Source organism: Scyliorhinus canicula, chromosome 1, assembly GCF_902713615.1.
Source record: "Scyliorhinus canicula chromosome 1, sScyCan1.1, whole genome shotgun sequence".
In the NCBI taxonomy this organism is placed as follows: Eukaryota; Metazoa; Chordata; class Chondrichthyes; order Carcharhiniformes; family Scyliorhinidae; genus Scyliorhinus; species Scyliorhinus canicula.
This window is the reverse complement of record NC_052146.1, coordinates 57,794,894-57,810,826: the sequence shown is the minus strand read 5'-3', so window position 1 is coordinate 57,810,826 and position 15,933 is coordinate 57,794,894. Positions and strand designations below refer to the sequence as shown.

Genomic DNA, 15,933 nt, shown 5'->3' with positions numbered 1-15,933 from the left:
TTAAAAGTTGGATGATATCTTTATTATAGGTCTCCAGCATTAAATAACAAAGACACAGATGAGTAGAACATTCCAAAGTTGAAATACAAAAATAACTACAAAATATGAATATTTAAACCTTACCTCCACGATGAATGATGAGTAAATGACAAGGTGGGGCTTCTTTGGTGCATTTGTTATGGCACTTTAACCTAGTAAGAAAGAATCATTGAAATATTGTTCAAGGAAAATTCCTTCATATCCATACCAATATCAATGACATTTTAAAATATGTTCCCAGTTGCCTCTTTCCTACATTTTGCCGATATTTTAAGCTTCTATGATTTCTTGTGATCTTAGGTTATCTCAAAAATAAAGTACCAATCCCTTTGCTGACAGGGGAGGGAGGTTGGTCTTTTAGGTCTTTGCCAATTACTTGTTTGGCATGATGCACTCTGGTCAACCCAGCTGCTCTGGTAAGGTCATCAATCCCCTCTAGATTTGTGGCATTTTATTGCAGGCCTCAGCGGAGCGAATGTCAGTTATTATAATAGCAAACTACCGATGGCGGACAATAGAGGGGGGTGGAGGTGTAAGCCTCTGGTAAGAATTGTAACATGGAATGTCCGTGGATTAAATGGCCCGGCCAAGGGATTCTGGTTTTGTGCACACCTGAAGAGTTTCAGAGCGTAGGTGATTTTCTTGAAGGAGACTCATCTCCGAGTGAAGGACCTGGTTTGGCTGAGGAAGGGAAGGGTGGGATAAATATTTCACTAGGAGTTTGACTCAAAATCGAGGGGAGGTAGCCATTTTATTGAGCAAGAAAACGGGGTTTGTGGGAGTCAGGGAGGTGCGAGATCAGGGGAAGGTTTGTGATAATGAGTGGGGTGTTAGAGGGGATGCTGGTAGTGTTCGTCAACGTGTATGTGCCTAACTGGGGCGACGCTAGGTCTGTAAAGAGGTTACTGGGGGTGATTCAGGACTTGGATATGCACCAGCTGGATATGGGTGGGGATTTTAACTGTGTGATGGAACCGAAGGTGGACAGGTCGACCCCAAGTCGATGGATAGATGAGGATGTGAGGTGGCAAGGGAGCAGTTCAGGTATTTGGGGATCCAGGTGACGCATGAATGGGCCACGGTGCACAGATGGAACTTGACAGTGTTAGTTTCACCACTCCTGGTGAAGGATGCTTTTGAATTGTAGGTCGGATATGCCACCAGGTGTGGGGGCCTGGTTGAGGGATTAATATGACTTTCTTCGGCTGGAGAAGATAAAGTTCGCTCTGAGGGGGTCAGACAAGGGCTTCGAAGTGCAGTGGAGGCCATTCATGACTTTATTTGGGGAGCTATTCGTCACGGGGGAGGGAGGGAGGGATAATAAGGGGAAAAACTATGTAAAATGTTAAACTATGTTGTGTTGGATTGTGTATTTTGTTGAAATTGTGTATTTTTGGAATAAAATATCTTAAATAAAATCAAAATACTGCGGGCGCTGGAAACCTGAAATAATAACAGAACATGCTGGAGAGACTTAGCTGGTCTGGCAATATCTGTGGAGAGAGAAGCAAAGTCAATGATTTAGAGTCCGTATGATTGTTCTGAACAAGTGTCATACGGACTTAAAACATTGGGTGGGATTTTCCGGCCAGCGGGATCTTCTGGCCCCACCGATAAACGGGAAACCCCGTTGATAGTGGCAGGACTGGAAGATTCTGCTGCTGGTGAATGATGGGCTGCCTCCGGGAGGGTGAATGGGGTGGGGGTGGAGGGGGGGGGGGGGAGGGGGGGGGAGAGAGAGAAAGAGTTCTGCCCATAAACCCTGCTCTTCTCTCCTCTGATGTTTCAAGACGTGCTGGGTTTTTCTCAGCATATTATGTTTTTATTTCATGTCAGCTATTGGTGGTTGTCTGTTGCTTAGGTCACCTACATCCTCTGGCAACGTGAACTTTTACATGCATGTTATAGGCTGCAGCCTAGATTTTACCAGGCTGTGATTGACAGCTGTCTGGATTTGTTTAATTTCATTTCCCTTCACACTTAAATGGATCTCAAATACGCAGCTATGAAACTAACCGCAATGTTTATGAACATCTAGCTATGACTGATAGTTCTTGGATCACATCAAAAGCAGTTAAGTGCTCTCACTTCCTCTTTTTCTCTGCAGCAAGCAGAGCATCTCTATCAAATCTCCTTTTAGCCTTCTTCTTTCCATGGAGAACAGTCCCAACTTCTCTAATCTATCCTCATAACTGAAGTTTCTCATTGCTGGAAGCATTCTTGGAAACCTCTTTTTTTCACTCTCTCCAATGTGTTCACATTGTAATAAAACAAATATCTGGAAGTAGATATGGGTTAATACTACATTTAGAATTTATATGCATTTTAGCTAACAATGGAAGGCTATATGTTACTTGTTTCTGAATTTTCGTGAGCTGATGTCTATAAAAATGGATTCCCACATTTCAGCCCTGGCTCAGTGGGTAGTGCGCTCGTCTCTGGAGGTGCAAGGTTGGGCATCTAACCCCACTCCAAAGACCTGAGCACAACAATCTGGCCTGAAACTTCAGTGTGGAACTTTACTTTTGGGTGAGATGTTAAACCTCTCTTTGGTGGACATAAGAGATCCAGTGGTTTTACTTCAAACAGCAGGAGTAAAATCCCTCTTGTCACAGAATCACACAATCTACAGTACAGAAGGAGGCCACTCAGCCCATCGAGTCTGCACCGGCCCCTACAAAGAGCACCCCACACAAGCCCACATCCGCACCCTAGCCCCGCAACCCAGCACCCCCACTCAACCTTTTTGGACACTATGGGCAATTCAGCATGGCCAATCCACCTAACCCGCACATCTTTGGACAGTGGGAGGAAACCGGAGCAGCCAGAGGAAACCCACGCAGACACGGGTAGAACGTGCAGACTCCGCACAGACAGTGGCCTAATTGAGCCTGGGACCCTGGAGCTGTTAAGCAACTGTACTAACCATTATGCTACCATGCTGCCCCTGGCCATAACTTATCCCTCAGCCAATTTCACTTCAAAATGGTCCAGTCATAAACACATTGCGATTGGTGGGAGCTTGCTGTGTGCAAATTAATTCCTGCGTTCCTAAGTCAGATTGACCACGCTTCAGAAGTACGTAATTGGCTGTAAAGCCCCAGTTTTTTCTCTTTTACATTAACACTAAAATTAGAGAACAGTTGAAAATATATTCTGAAGTACTTGATTTGGTTCCATACTTGCAGTTTTTTGCATTTCAAGCCAAAAAGCATCCCTTTCCCACACACTGTGCAGGTCTGAGACATCCAATACTTGGTGGAAAATCTACAAGAAGAAGAGTTAAGATCAATCACTTGAATCAATATTATTAATTATATTTAAACAAAATTACAGTAAGCAGGAAAGAGAAAGTAAAATGCACACTACATTAATTCAATGTAACTGTAAATCGTTATCAGCTATAGTAAACAACTATGATACATTTTTCTGAAGTAATATGTTTGTAGATGCTACATTTATTGTTATATATATATATTGGGGAATAAGGTAATTAAAATATTGTTGGGGTCATCTTGAAGTTAGCACAACCAGTACATTGTTTGGACTTTTCAAAGCATATCTCTACTACCATAGTAGTAGATGGATGAAAGAAAAGCCTTGTTTACTGCTGAGATAGACTGAGGGCATGCTCTCTCGGATTCCCAAAAAAGAACTCTAAAAATCTCATTTAACCTAACTGCAAACTGGGGCTGCATTCTACTTAATGGGCAGTGGCAGATGTAACCGCTGTGGAACATAATGGAGTGCACTAGAATGATTGGGAGTAGGTTGATTTGATTTTAGTTTCAGACTAGTTCGGCACAATATCATGGGCGAAGGGCCTGTGCTGTGCTGTACAGTTCTATGTTCTATTACTCAGTTCACAATTAATTAGAAGAGCAAGAGATAGAAGAGGGTGAGAAAAGGTCTGTGGGCCTCCAAGTCCATTCCTCCCACTAACTATGAAACGGCTCTTATCATGGACAAAATCAGAGGTATTTTTCAAGATAGCTTCGGTAACAAGCTTATCATTAACTGTATCAAGAAGAGATCCACATTTGCTCTCAGCGATGAGCTCAATGGCTGACAGCAACCAATTCTCTGATAGCGATGAGAGAGGCTTTGAAGACAGGGACTATATAACTTGTACAATGACAACTAACACAAGCTATCTGGGTCCTTCACAAACCACGTGTAACTCCATAGGCTTCACCCTTAACTACCCATCTCTTGGTGAGAATTAGAATGCAGAATGGATTTTACTGAATCCAATTTTAAAATGTAGGCAACAAACACACCTTTCCTAAGCCAATGGGGTTCTCTTTAGTGTCTTTGTTATGACAACATCAATGCCAGGTTTGTCATTTGAACACATGCTGGTGTGTGGGAGCAGTAATGGTTTCTCAGCCAGAACAAACCTGCTGGGGACATATTGGCCAGTGAGGTAAGCTTTCTTTTCGGTTTCTTGGGGGCCAAGCGGAACTCAGCTCCACTTTCCCGCCTGAACACCATAACCCTTAATCCCTTTATTCTTCTGAAAACTATCTATCTTTATCTTAAAAATATTTAATGAAGGAGCCTCAACTGCTTCACTGGGAAAGGAATTCCATAGATTCACAACCCTTTGGGTGAAGAAGTTCCTCCTAATCTCAGTCCTAAATCTACTTCCCCTTATTTTGAGGCTATGCCCCCTAGTTCTGCTTTCACCCACCAATGGAAACAACCTGCCCGCATCTATCCTATCTATTCCCTTCATAATTTTATATGTTTCTATAAGATCCCCCCTCAACCTTCTAAATTCCAACGAGTACAGTCCCAGTCTACTCAACCTCTCCTCGTAATCCAACCCCTTCAACTCTGGGATTAACCTAATGAATCTCCTCTGCACACCCTCCAGTGTCACATTGTCCTTTCTCAAGTAAGTGATGTACCATCAATTGGACGCGATACACGATGAAGATCCAAACTGTGGCTTTAATCAGCTAGTTGTTAGCCCGGTGGTCGATGACAGAGAAAGGCCGACCGCCGGGAAACCTGGGTGCTTATACCCCGCCTACTAGCCTCTCGACCAATTGGTGAGCAGTCACATGACTAGTCCCAGCCAATCAGATGAGAGGCACATGACAAGCCAGAGACAATGCAAAACCAATGCTCTGCACCAATGGCAGTGCTCCCACTCGTATCACCACATTCACCCCTTGTGGAGAAAGAAGGCGGGAGGGGGTGTAAGAGGAAGCGAGAGAGGGGGGGTGGGGGGTCCGAGGACTGGTGGTATGAGTAGAAACAATCGAGAAGATGTGGGCTGCCCACTGGCTCGTGGCAAAATAAACAATACTAAATACTACATTAGGATGCAAAAAAAAATTACAATAGAGTCCGATAAAGTCCCATGGTTGCATCAGATGGACACGATCAGCCTGTCAGGTGCCCGTGGTGTTCTGGTGGACCATCGCAGTGGAGCCGGTGACGTCGGGCCGATGGTCGTCCTTGCCTCCGGGAGCGTCGGTCGTAGATGTGTCTCCATACCCCGGGCCGGTGGTGGAGATGCTGTAATCGGGGAAGAGGGGGTATATGCGCTGGGTCGTGGGGGCGCGGGGGTGCTGGGGGGAATTGGGGTTGGGGGAGGGTGTTGATGGAAGAGGGGAAGGCCGCACGCCGGCGGGTGCCAGGCCCCGAAGCGAGACCGTATCCTGCCGACCGCCGGGGATACTCCACTACGCATACTGCGGGTGGCGTGGAGTAACTGGACTCTCTCAACCAACGGGTCGGACTTGTGCACCCGCACATGCTTCCGAGCAAGATGGGCCCGGAGTGTTTGATTAGTGGTAGTACAGAGGAGAGCCCGGATTGACTGAAGGGGCGTCGGGGATGACCTCTTGCCAATGGGGGAGAGGGATGATCTCTGGACCGTAGGGCCAGCAGGATGGTCTTCCAAATGGTGCCATTCTCCCGCTCGACCTGACCGTTACCCCGGGGGTTATAACTGGTCGCCCTGCTAGAGGCTATGTCCCTGCTGAGCAGGAATTGACGCAGTTCATCACTCATAAAGGAGGACCGCCGGTCGCTGTGGATGTACACGGGGTAACCGAACAGGGAGAAGATGGATAGTAGGGCCTTTATGATGGTTGTTGTGGTCATGTCGGGACAGGGAATGGCGAAACGGAAGCGGGAGTACTCATCAATAACACTCAAGAAATATGTGTTACAGTTGTTGGAGGGGAGGGGACCCTTGAAGTCTATACTGAGACGTTCAAAGGGGTGGGATGCCTTGATAGATGCGCTCGTTCGGGGTGGTAGAAGTGCGTTTGCACTCGGCGCAGACGTGGCAGTCCCTGGTGACGGTCCTGACTTCCTCCACAGAGTAGGGCAGGTTGCGGGTCTTAATAAAGTGGTAAAAACGGGTGACCCCTGGATGGCAGAGGTCCGTGTGGAGGGAGCGGAGGCGGTCAATCTGCACGCTGGCGCAGGTACCGCGGGATAGGGCATCGGGAGGCTCGTTGAGCTTACCAGGATGATACAAGATACCGTAGTTGTACGTGGACAACTCGATCCGCCACCACAAGATCTTGTCGTTCTTGATCTTGCCCCTCTGTGCATTGTCGAACATGAAGGCTACTGACCATTGGTCTGTGAGGAGGGTAAACCTGTGCCTCCTTTTCCACCGAGGAGTGGCGGATTTCGGAAGCGTGGAGGGTTCGTGAGAAGAAGGCCACGGGTCTGCCCGCTTGGTTAAGGGTGGCTGCCAGAGCTACGTCAGACGCGTCGCTCTCGACCTGGAATGGGAGGGACTCGCCGATAGCATGCATCGTGGCCTTTGCGATATCCGCTTTGATGCGGCTAAAGGCCTGGTGGGCCTCCATCGACAGGGGAAAGGAGGTGGACTGGATGAAGGGGTGGGCTTTGTCGGCATAGTTGGGGACCCACTGGGCGTAATAGGAGAAGAAGCCCAGGAAGCGTTTGAGGGATTTGAGGGAGTTGGGGAGAGGGAGTTCCATCAGGGGGCGCATGCATTCGGGATCGGGGCCTATCACTCCGTTACACACTACGTAGCCGAGGATGGCTAGACGGTTGGTGCTAAACACGCACTTATCCTTATTGAAGGTTAAATTAAGGAGTTTCGCGGTTCGGAGGAATTTTTGAAGGTTGATGTCATGGTCCTGCTGGTCGTGGCCACAGATGGTGACGTTATACGGGAAGGTAGCCCGTAACGCGGGCTTGTCACCATTCGGTCCATCTCCCGTTGGAAGACCGAGACCCCATTTGTGACGCCGAATGGAACCCTGAGGAAGTGGTGGAGGCGCCCATCTGCCTCAAACGGGGTGTACTTGCGGTCACTCGCGCGGATGGGGAGCTGGTGGAAGGCGGACTTAAGATCCACCGTGGAAAAGACTTTGTATTTCGCGATCCTGTTAACCAGGTCGGAAATACGGGGGAGAGAATACGCGTCCAGCTGCGTAAACCTGTTGATGGTCTGACTGTAATCAATAACCATCCAGTTTTTCTCCCCAGTCCGAACTATCAGCACTTGGGCTCTCCAGGGACTGTTGCTGGCCTCGATAACTCGTTCCTTAATGAGCCTCTGGACCTCGGACCCGATGAAGGTCCGGTCCTGGGCACTGTATCGTCTGCTCCTAGTGGCGACAGGTTTACAATCTGGGGTGAGATTAGCAAACAAGGAAGGGGGGTCCACTTTGAGGGACGCGAGACTGCAGACAGTAAGGGGGGGAATAGGGCCGTCAAATTGGAAGGTCAAGCTCTGCAGGTTGCACTGGAAATCCAGGCCCAAGAGTGCCGGAGCGCATAGAAGGGGGAGAATGAGGAGTTTGAAGTTTTTGAAAACCCTCCCCTGGACCGTGAGGTCCGCTATGCAGCACCCGGTGATTTGGGTGGAGTGCGAACCCGAGGCCAATTCGATCTTATGCTTAACTAGGTGGATGGGGAGCGCGGGATTACTGTATCGGGGTGGACAAAACTTTCCGTGCTCCCGGAGTCCAGTAGGCATTTCGTCTTATGTCCGTTGAGCTGGATCGTTGTCGTAGTCTTGGCGAGCGTGCGTGGTCGCGACTGGTCGAGTGTGATGGAAGCAAGTCGTGGCGAAAGTTCCAGGTCATTCTCGGTGGCAGAGTAATCGCTGGCAGGGCCTTCCGTGTTGGCCCAAGATGGCGGCGCCCAGGACCCGCATGTGGAATCGGGGTCCCAAGATGACAGCGCCCAGGACCCGCACGTGGAGCCGGGGCCCCAAGATGGCAGCGCCCATGACCTGCCCGTGGGAACCTCGTGGCAGCTGGGGGCAGTGTCAGCGGCGTCTGCGGGCCGGTTGGGGCAGCAGGGGAGCGGGGGTCGGGAGGACCGTGGGCCTGTTGCGGGGGGCGGACCGGAGAGGTCGGTGCGCGGCGCGGGGCTCGGGGGGGGCAATCCGCGGTCACTGCGCAGAACAGCAGCGACCGACTTGGTCTGGCAGACCACCGCGTAGTGGCCCTTCTTCCCGCAGCTCTTACACAGAGCAGAGCGGGCTGGGCAGCGCGAGCGGGGTGTTTGGAGCGGCCACAAAAATAGCAGCGGTGCCCCGATAGCTTGTTGGAGCGTCCCGCAGCGCAGGCCTGGGGGTGGTCGGGGTCAACGGAGGACGGGGGTGGCACGTGCCATGAAGTCCAGGGGGTTGCTGCGCAGCTGGGGGCGTATGCACGGGCGTTCAGGTCGGCGACCTCCAGGGAGGTTGCAAGGGTCCGTGCCTCTAACACCTTATACAATTGCAGCATAACCTCCCTAGTCTTAAACTCCATCCCTCTAGTAATGAAGGACAAAATTCCATTTGCCTTCTTAATCACCTGTTGCACCTGTAAACCAACTTTTTGTGATTCATGCACTAGCGCACCCAGGTCTCTCTGCACCGCAGTATGCTTTAATACTTTATCATTTAAATAATAATCCCGTTTGCTGTTATTCCTACCAAAATGGATAACCTCACATTTGTCAACATTGTATTCCATCTGCCAGACCCTAGCCCATTCACTTAACCTATCCAAATCCCTCTGCAGACTTCCAGTATCCTCTGCACTTTTCGCTTTATCACTCATCTTAGTGTCTTCTGCAAACGTGGACACATTGCCCTTGGTCCCCAACTCCAAATCACCTATGTAAATTGTGAACAATTGTGGGTCTAACACTGATCCCTGAGGGACACCACTAGCTACTGATTGCCAACCAGAGAAACACCCATTAATCCCCACTCTTTGCTTTCCATTAATTAATAATTACCCGCTCTCTGCCTACCTCCTTTTTTAAACAGTGGTATCACGTTTGTTAATTTCCAATCCACCGGGACCACCCCAGAGTCTAGTGAATTTTGGTAAATTATCACTGGGTGCATTTGCCATCTCTTTTAGCACTCTGGGATGCATTCCATCAGGGCCAGGAGACTTGTCTACCTTTAACTCCATTAGCTTGCCCATCACTACCTCCTTAGTGATAACAATCCTCTCAAGGTCCTCACCTGTCATAGCCTCATTTCTATCAGTCACTGGCATGTTATTTGTGCCTTCCACTGTGAAGACCGACCCAAAAAACGTGTTCAGTTCCTCAGCCATTTCCTCATCTCCCATTATTAAAACTCCCTTCTCATCCTCTAAAGGACCAATATTTACCTTGGCCCCTCTTTTTGTTTTATATATTTGTAGAAACTTTTACTGTCTGTTTTTATATTCTGAGCTTTTATATTACTCTCATAATCTATCTTACTCTTCTTTATAGCTTTTTTGTAGCTTTCTGTTGCCCCCTAAAGATTTCCCAGTCCTCTAGTCTCCCACTAATCTTTGCCGCTTTGTATGCTTTTTTCTTCAATTTGATACTCTCCCTTATTTCCTTAGATATCCACGGTCGATTTTCCCTCTTTCTACCATCCTTCCTTTTTGTTGGTATAAACCTTTGCTGAGCACTGTGAAAAATCGCTTGGAAGGTTCTCCACTGTTCCTCAACTATTCCACCATAAAGTCTTTGCTCCCAGTCTACCTTAGCTAGTTCTTCTCTCATCCCATTGTAATCTCCTTTGTTTAAGCACAAAACACTAGTATTTTAATTTTTGTTTTAAATCGCTTATTGTCACGAGTAGGCTTCAAATGAAATGTCTGTGAAAAGCCCCTAGTCGCCACATTCCGGCGCCTGTTCGGGGAGGCTGTTACGGGAATCGAACCGTGCTGCTGGCTTGCCTTGGTCTGCTTTCAAAGCCAGGGATTTAGCCCAGTGAGCTAAACAGCCCTGATTTTACCTTCTCACCCTCCATCTGTATTTTAAATTCCACCATATTGTGATCGCTCCTTCCGAGAGGATCCCTAACTATGAGATCATGAATCAATCCTGTCTCATTACACAGGACAAGATCTAGGACCGCTTGTTCCCTCGTAGGTTCCATTACATACTGTTCTAGGAAACTAACGCGGATACATTCTATAAACTCCTCCTCAAGGCTGCCTTGACTGAGATGGGTTCCAGAAACATATATATATATATGACTATATATATGTTTCTGGAACCCACTTTTTTATTCACCTGAAGAAGGAGCTGTGCTCCGAAAGCTAGTGAGTCTCATGGAGTATGAGCTTCCCGTTGAAGGACGGAACTCCCTCATCAGCGGGAGAGCAAATCAGGATATAAAATCCTCGGTCCGAATGTGGGCTCGGAGCGGGTAGTCCCTTCTGGGACCAGTGTACATAGAGGGTGGCATTCTCCGTCCTTCTGCACCCATTTTCTTGTGTGATGTGCCCCCACCGGCAGCAGGATCCACCTTCTCAGCAGCCGGCCAACGGCGGTTCCCATAATGGACACCCCCAGGGAAAACCGCAGGCCTGAGTGCACTGCCAGCGAAGTGTAGGATCCCGCCGGCGGAAAATCCAACCCCGAGTCTTCCTTCTACTGTAAATAAACCTATTGTTCCTTACGTTTCCTCTGTGCCCACTTCCTTGAACTCAACAGAGAGGAAGGAATTAGAGGGAAATTAAATTCAAAGAAGACAGAATTAATTTTAAAGTAGAGAGAGGGACCAAATATGGGCAAACTGAATGAGAGAGAAATCGAGGGAGAAAACTCAACAGAAACAAAGATATCTTCATATCAAACATAATCTGGTGAGTTTGATCATGTAAAGCTCCTTCATAATTTAACTATTTGTAAGCAGTGCTCAAGATTTAGCATTTTATTCACTCATTTATGAAAGTCCAGATAGCTGTCAGCTCCAGTGGGTTCCCTTTGGTGCAGCACATTTTGATGCCATTCAAAGACTGCTTATGGCTCACAGTCAAGTTTCCTTTCACTGTTAAGAAACTAAGGAATAATTTAGGTATCACATGTTTACTTTTACTGGTTTGCCACCCCAACTGTTGCTTCTATATTTGTGGTTAAGGCTTGTTGATGACTATTTAATAGGAGTGACGTTTTTTTTAAGTCACATCATGCACTCTGCCATACCTGTGTTTTATTGAATTCCCCAAATCTCTGCGAGGAATCTGTGGGGACCATCGAGGCACTGACAATGTATCTAACAAAGGGAAAAGAGACAAAGGTAAATGAGATAATTAGCCAATGGCTCTAAAATTATACACACAAAACACAACAACAACAATATTACAGTTGTATTTATTTCAAAATTATGTCAATGAAGCAAGTGAAGAAGTATACTTTCACAGTCTTATTTTTTAAACTTATTTCTGAGCATCACTAACAAGGCCCATGCCTAATTACCCTTGTGGTTTACGAGGCCATTTCATAGGGCAGTTAAGAGGCAACCACATTGCTGTGGATCTGGAGTCACATGTAGGCCATGTGAGAATGGCAGATTTATTTCCTTAAACAAAAGGAAATTAAAGGGCATCAGTGAATCAAGTCAGTTTTTATGACAATCAACATGGTCACTAGCTTTACAATGATCAAAAATTGAATTTAAATTTCACTATCTGCTATGGTGGGATTTGAACCCATTACTTGGTATTACTAGTCCAATAACATACCACTGTGTCATCATCAGTGTCTTAAAGTTTTCACAGCAAATAGTCATATTGTTTCAATTTATTTATTTAAAAAAAATAAATTTAGAGTACCCAATTCATTTTTTCCAATTAAGGGGCAATTTAGCATGGCCAATCCACCTAGCTTGCACATTTTTGGGTTGTGGGGGTGAGACCCACGCAAACACGGGGAGAATGTGCAAACTCCACACAGACAGTGATCCATTGCCGGGATCGAACCTGGGACCTCGGCGCCGTGAGGCAGCAGTGTAACCACTGCGCCACTGTGCTGCCCTGTTTCAATTTATATCCTTGATTATTATGTAAATCTTCACACTCTACGGGCTGGATTCTCTGCTGCCCCGCAACGAAATCGCGTTTGGCGCAGGGGGCGGAGAATCGACTTTTACGCCCGAATCGGGCCCGGCGCCGCTACCGCGATTTTACATGCGATTTACGCGGTGCGGCTGGGGGGCCATTGCCAGAGGCCCTCCCAGCGACACTCCGGTCCCGACAGGCCGAATTCCCGACAGCGTGGTTCTAACCATGTCTAACCGGTCGGGACTTTCGCGCGGCAGCTGCGGGGGGGGGGGGGGGGGGGGGGGGGAATCAAGTTCCGAGGGGTCTTTATGGGCGGCAGTGGCAGCGATCAGGCGGGTTAGATGAAGTGGCATGGACCAGAGCATTGGGACCTTCTTTGGTGGTCCAGGCCTGCCGGCTGAGTCTGCCAACGCATTCGCGCAGCCGCCAGAGGCCGGCAGCGTGCGGGGACTCGGAACCAGAAATGCGGGGCCCATTCACGCAGCGAAGGCTGCGAGAAGCACACCGGGGCCCTGCCAGCCCCTTGCAGGTCGGTGAATAGGTCTTAATTTTTTTAAGGAAAGTCTGGCATGAAACGGCAGTGTTTTTACACCAGCGTGGGGAAATAGCCCCATTTTTGGAGAATCCAGCCCATTTTTGTTTAAATTCCACTTTTGTCTATTATTTTTGTATGTTTAAAAATATTCAAAAGAAACATTGTTGGCACTCTATGAGCAGCACTAAAAGATCCCAACTGCAACACTTATACTGCTAAGTATCAGTTCAGACTTAATGTGCTCGAGTGTGGAATGGAGGAGTTTGTTAGTTCTAAAAGGCAGCAAAGTGAAAGTGGTGATGCTTCCATCTGTTTTATTAGGGGCAATTAAGATCCATAATTGTATCTATTTTCAATCTGACAGTGAAAGTCTCACCAAATTTTCAAACATTACTAATACATGTTAATTATGTGAGAATATGAAGAGGATGCAGCTCACTGGGATGTATTTGATGTTTATTATTCCTCCAAGTGGCACATGTACTTCAGTTTTGCTACTTATATAATTGCAAACAAACTCAAACAAACACCAAAGCTCAAAAGGCTACAGGAGCAAAACTAGCTTCAAGAAGCAACTTTGATGATGGAGGGACAGACAACAAGGAAGTTTAAAAGAGACAAAATCTGCTCACAAGTCTGATCAAAATACTTGGAGACTCAACTTTCTTCTCCCTTCCTCAACACCATCGTGTTCAACTTCCCGAGTCTGTTGCATCTTGTCAAGGTCTCATTAGTGTTCTTTCAAGCAATACCACAGAGAGCAATTTACACTGTGGTTGGAATGCTTCAGGCATATAGGTATCTTAATGGTGCCATTGGGTCTGCTGTCCAGTTTGCTTTGGGAAAAGGAATTTTCTCACTCAGAATTTCTTTAACAAAGTAAAGTATCAGTCTGCAACAACACTTACAAAGGATGACACCATGCAGGACAAGTGTAATTTGCTTGGTTGGTAGACCATCCACCACCTCAAACAACCATTCCTTCTACCAGCAGCACAGAATGACTGCAGTGAAAATTGTTATGTTCTGGTTGTGGAGGTGGTAAAGATGCACACAGAACATCTAGGGCGGGATTCTCCAATCCTGTGGATAAGTGCCAACTCGAATGGAAAATCGGCACGAACCCCTCACCGATTCCATACCAGCAAGGGGTAGAACCGGCGCAACCAAAATACCCGCCTCCCGCGGCAAAAGCGCCTGAGAATGGCAAGGTCCCGGGCTACAGCTGACGGCATGCAGCGGTCGAGGCGTACATCGTGGCGCCGGCCATGCGCAGATCCAACCCTACAGCCCACTCTCTGGCCGCCCACCCATCACATCCCCCAGCCCTCGCAGAAGCCTCCCCAGTCTCCCCTGGCTGAGTATGGCTGTGCTGGACACAGTCCACAGCTGCCACGCCGGTTTCTCGATTTGTGTGAGCACACGTGTCCGGCACCATCGGGAACCTGTCCCATCGGGGGTGGAGCGTCGCGAGTGGGCTGGCCGTTGAGGCACCAATGGCATTGCGACTGTGCGCGGAGCACGTCATGATGACGCCATTTTGGAGGGTGCGGAGAATTGCAAACTGGCATCAAACCAGCATCCATCCCGATTCCGGCATCATAAGACCATACGACCATAAGACATAGGAGCAGAATTAGGCCACTTGGCCCATCGAGTCTGCTGCCCCAATCATGCCCCAGCCATTGAATCATGCCTATTTTCTCATCCCCATTCTCCTGCCATCTCCCCATAACCCCTGATCCCCTTATTGATCAAAAACCTATCAAATTTTGTTTTAAAGACACTTAGTGATTTGGCCTCCTGCGGCAAAGAGTTCCACAGATTTACCACCCTCTGGCTGAAGAAATTCCTCCTCATCTCTGTTTTAAAGGATCGTCCCTTTAGTCTGAGAGTGTGTCCTCTGCTTCTAGTTTTTCCTACAAGTGAAAACATTCTCTCCACATCCACTCTATGCAGACCACGCAGTATCCTGTAAGTTTCAATAAGATCCCTCTCATCCTTCTAAACTCCAATGAGTACAGACCCAGAGTCCTCAACTGTTCCTCATATGACAAGCTATTCTTGCAGAGATCATTTTTGTGAACCTCCTCTGGATCCTTTCCAAGGCCAGCACATCCTTCCTTAGATAGGGGCCCAAAACTGCTCACAATACTCCAACCAGAGCCTTATACAGCCGCAGAACAACATCCCTGGTCTTGTATTCGAGCCCTCTTGACATGAATGCTAACATTGCATTTGACTTCCTAACTGCCGACTGAACCTGCACGTTAACCTTAAGAGAATTGTGAACAAGGAATCCCAAGTCCCTTTGTGCTTCTGATTTCCTAAGCATCTTCCCATTTAGAAAATGGTCTATGCCTAAATTCCTCCTTCCAAAGTGCATAACCTCATACTTTTCCACACTTTTCCACATTGTATTCCATCTGCCACTTCTTTGCCCACTCTCCTTGCCTGTCCAATTCCTTCTGAAACCCGCCTGCTTCCTCAATACTACCTGTCCCTCTACAGATTTGTATCAGCTGCAAACTGAGCAACCGTGCCTTCAGTCCCTTCTTCCAGATCATTAATGTATATTGTGAAAAGTTGTGGTCCCAGCACCGACCCCTGAGGCACACCACTAGTCACCGGCTGCCATCCTGAAAAGGATCCCTTTATCTCCATTCTCTACCTTCTGCCAGTCTGCCAATCCTCTATCCATGCCAGGATCTTACCCTGAACACCATGGGCTCTTAACTTATTTGACATTCTCCTATGCGGCACCTTGTCAAAGGCCTTCTGCAAATCTAAATAAATCACGTGCACTGGTTCTCCTTTGTCTAACTTCCTTGCTACTTCCTCAAAGAACTCTAACAGATTTGTCAGACATGACCTCCCCTTGATGAAGCCGTGCTGACTCAATCCTATTCTATCATGCACTTCCAAGTACTCCGCAATCTCAACTTTAAAATGGATTCTAAAATTTTACCAATGACCGAAGTCAGGCTAACCAGCCTATAATTTCCCGTCTTCTGCCTCCCTTCTTAAACAGTGGTGTTACATTAGCCACTTTCCAGTCGT

At 47.6% G+C, this 15,933-nt stretch overlaps 1 protein-coding gene across 1 annotated transcript in view; it reads right to left on the bottom strand.

Moving 5' to 3' along the window:
- Positions 1 to 15,933, bottom strand: part of ksr2 (kinase suppressor of ras 2) — a 592,582-nt gene that overhangs the window by 182,237 nt on the left and 394,412 nt on the right. The window contains 4 exon segments of the mRNA XM_038791136.1: positions 124 to 191; positions 3,222 to 3,232; positions 3,234 to 3,306; positions 11,482 to 11,551. Of these exon segments, the coding sequence (XP_038647064.1) occupies positions 124 to 191; positions 3,222 to 3,232; positions 3,234 to 3,306; positions 11,482 to 11,551 (222 nt within the window).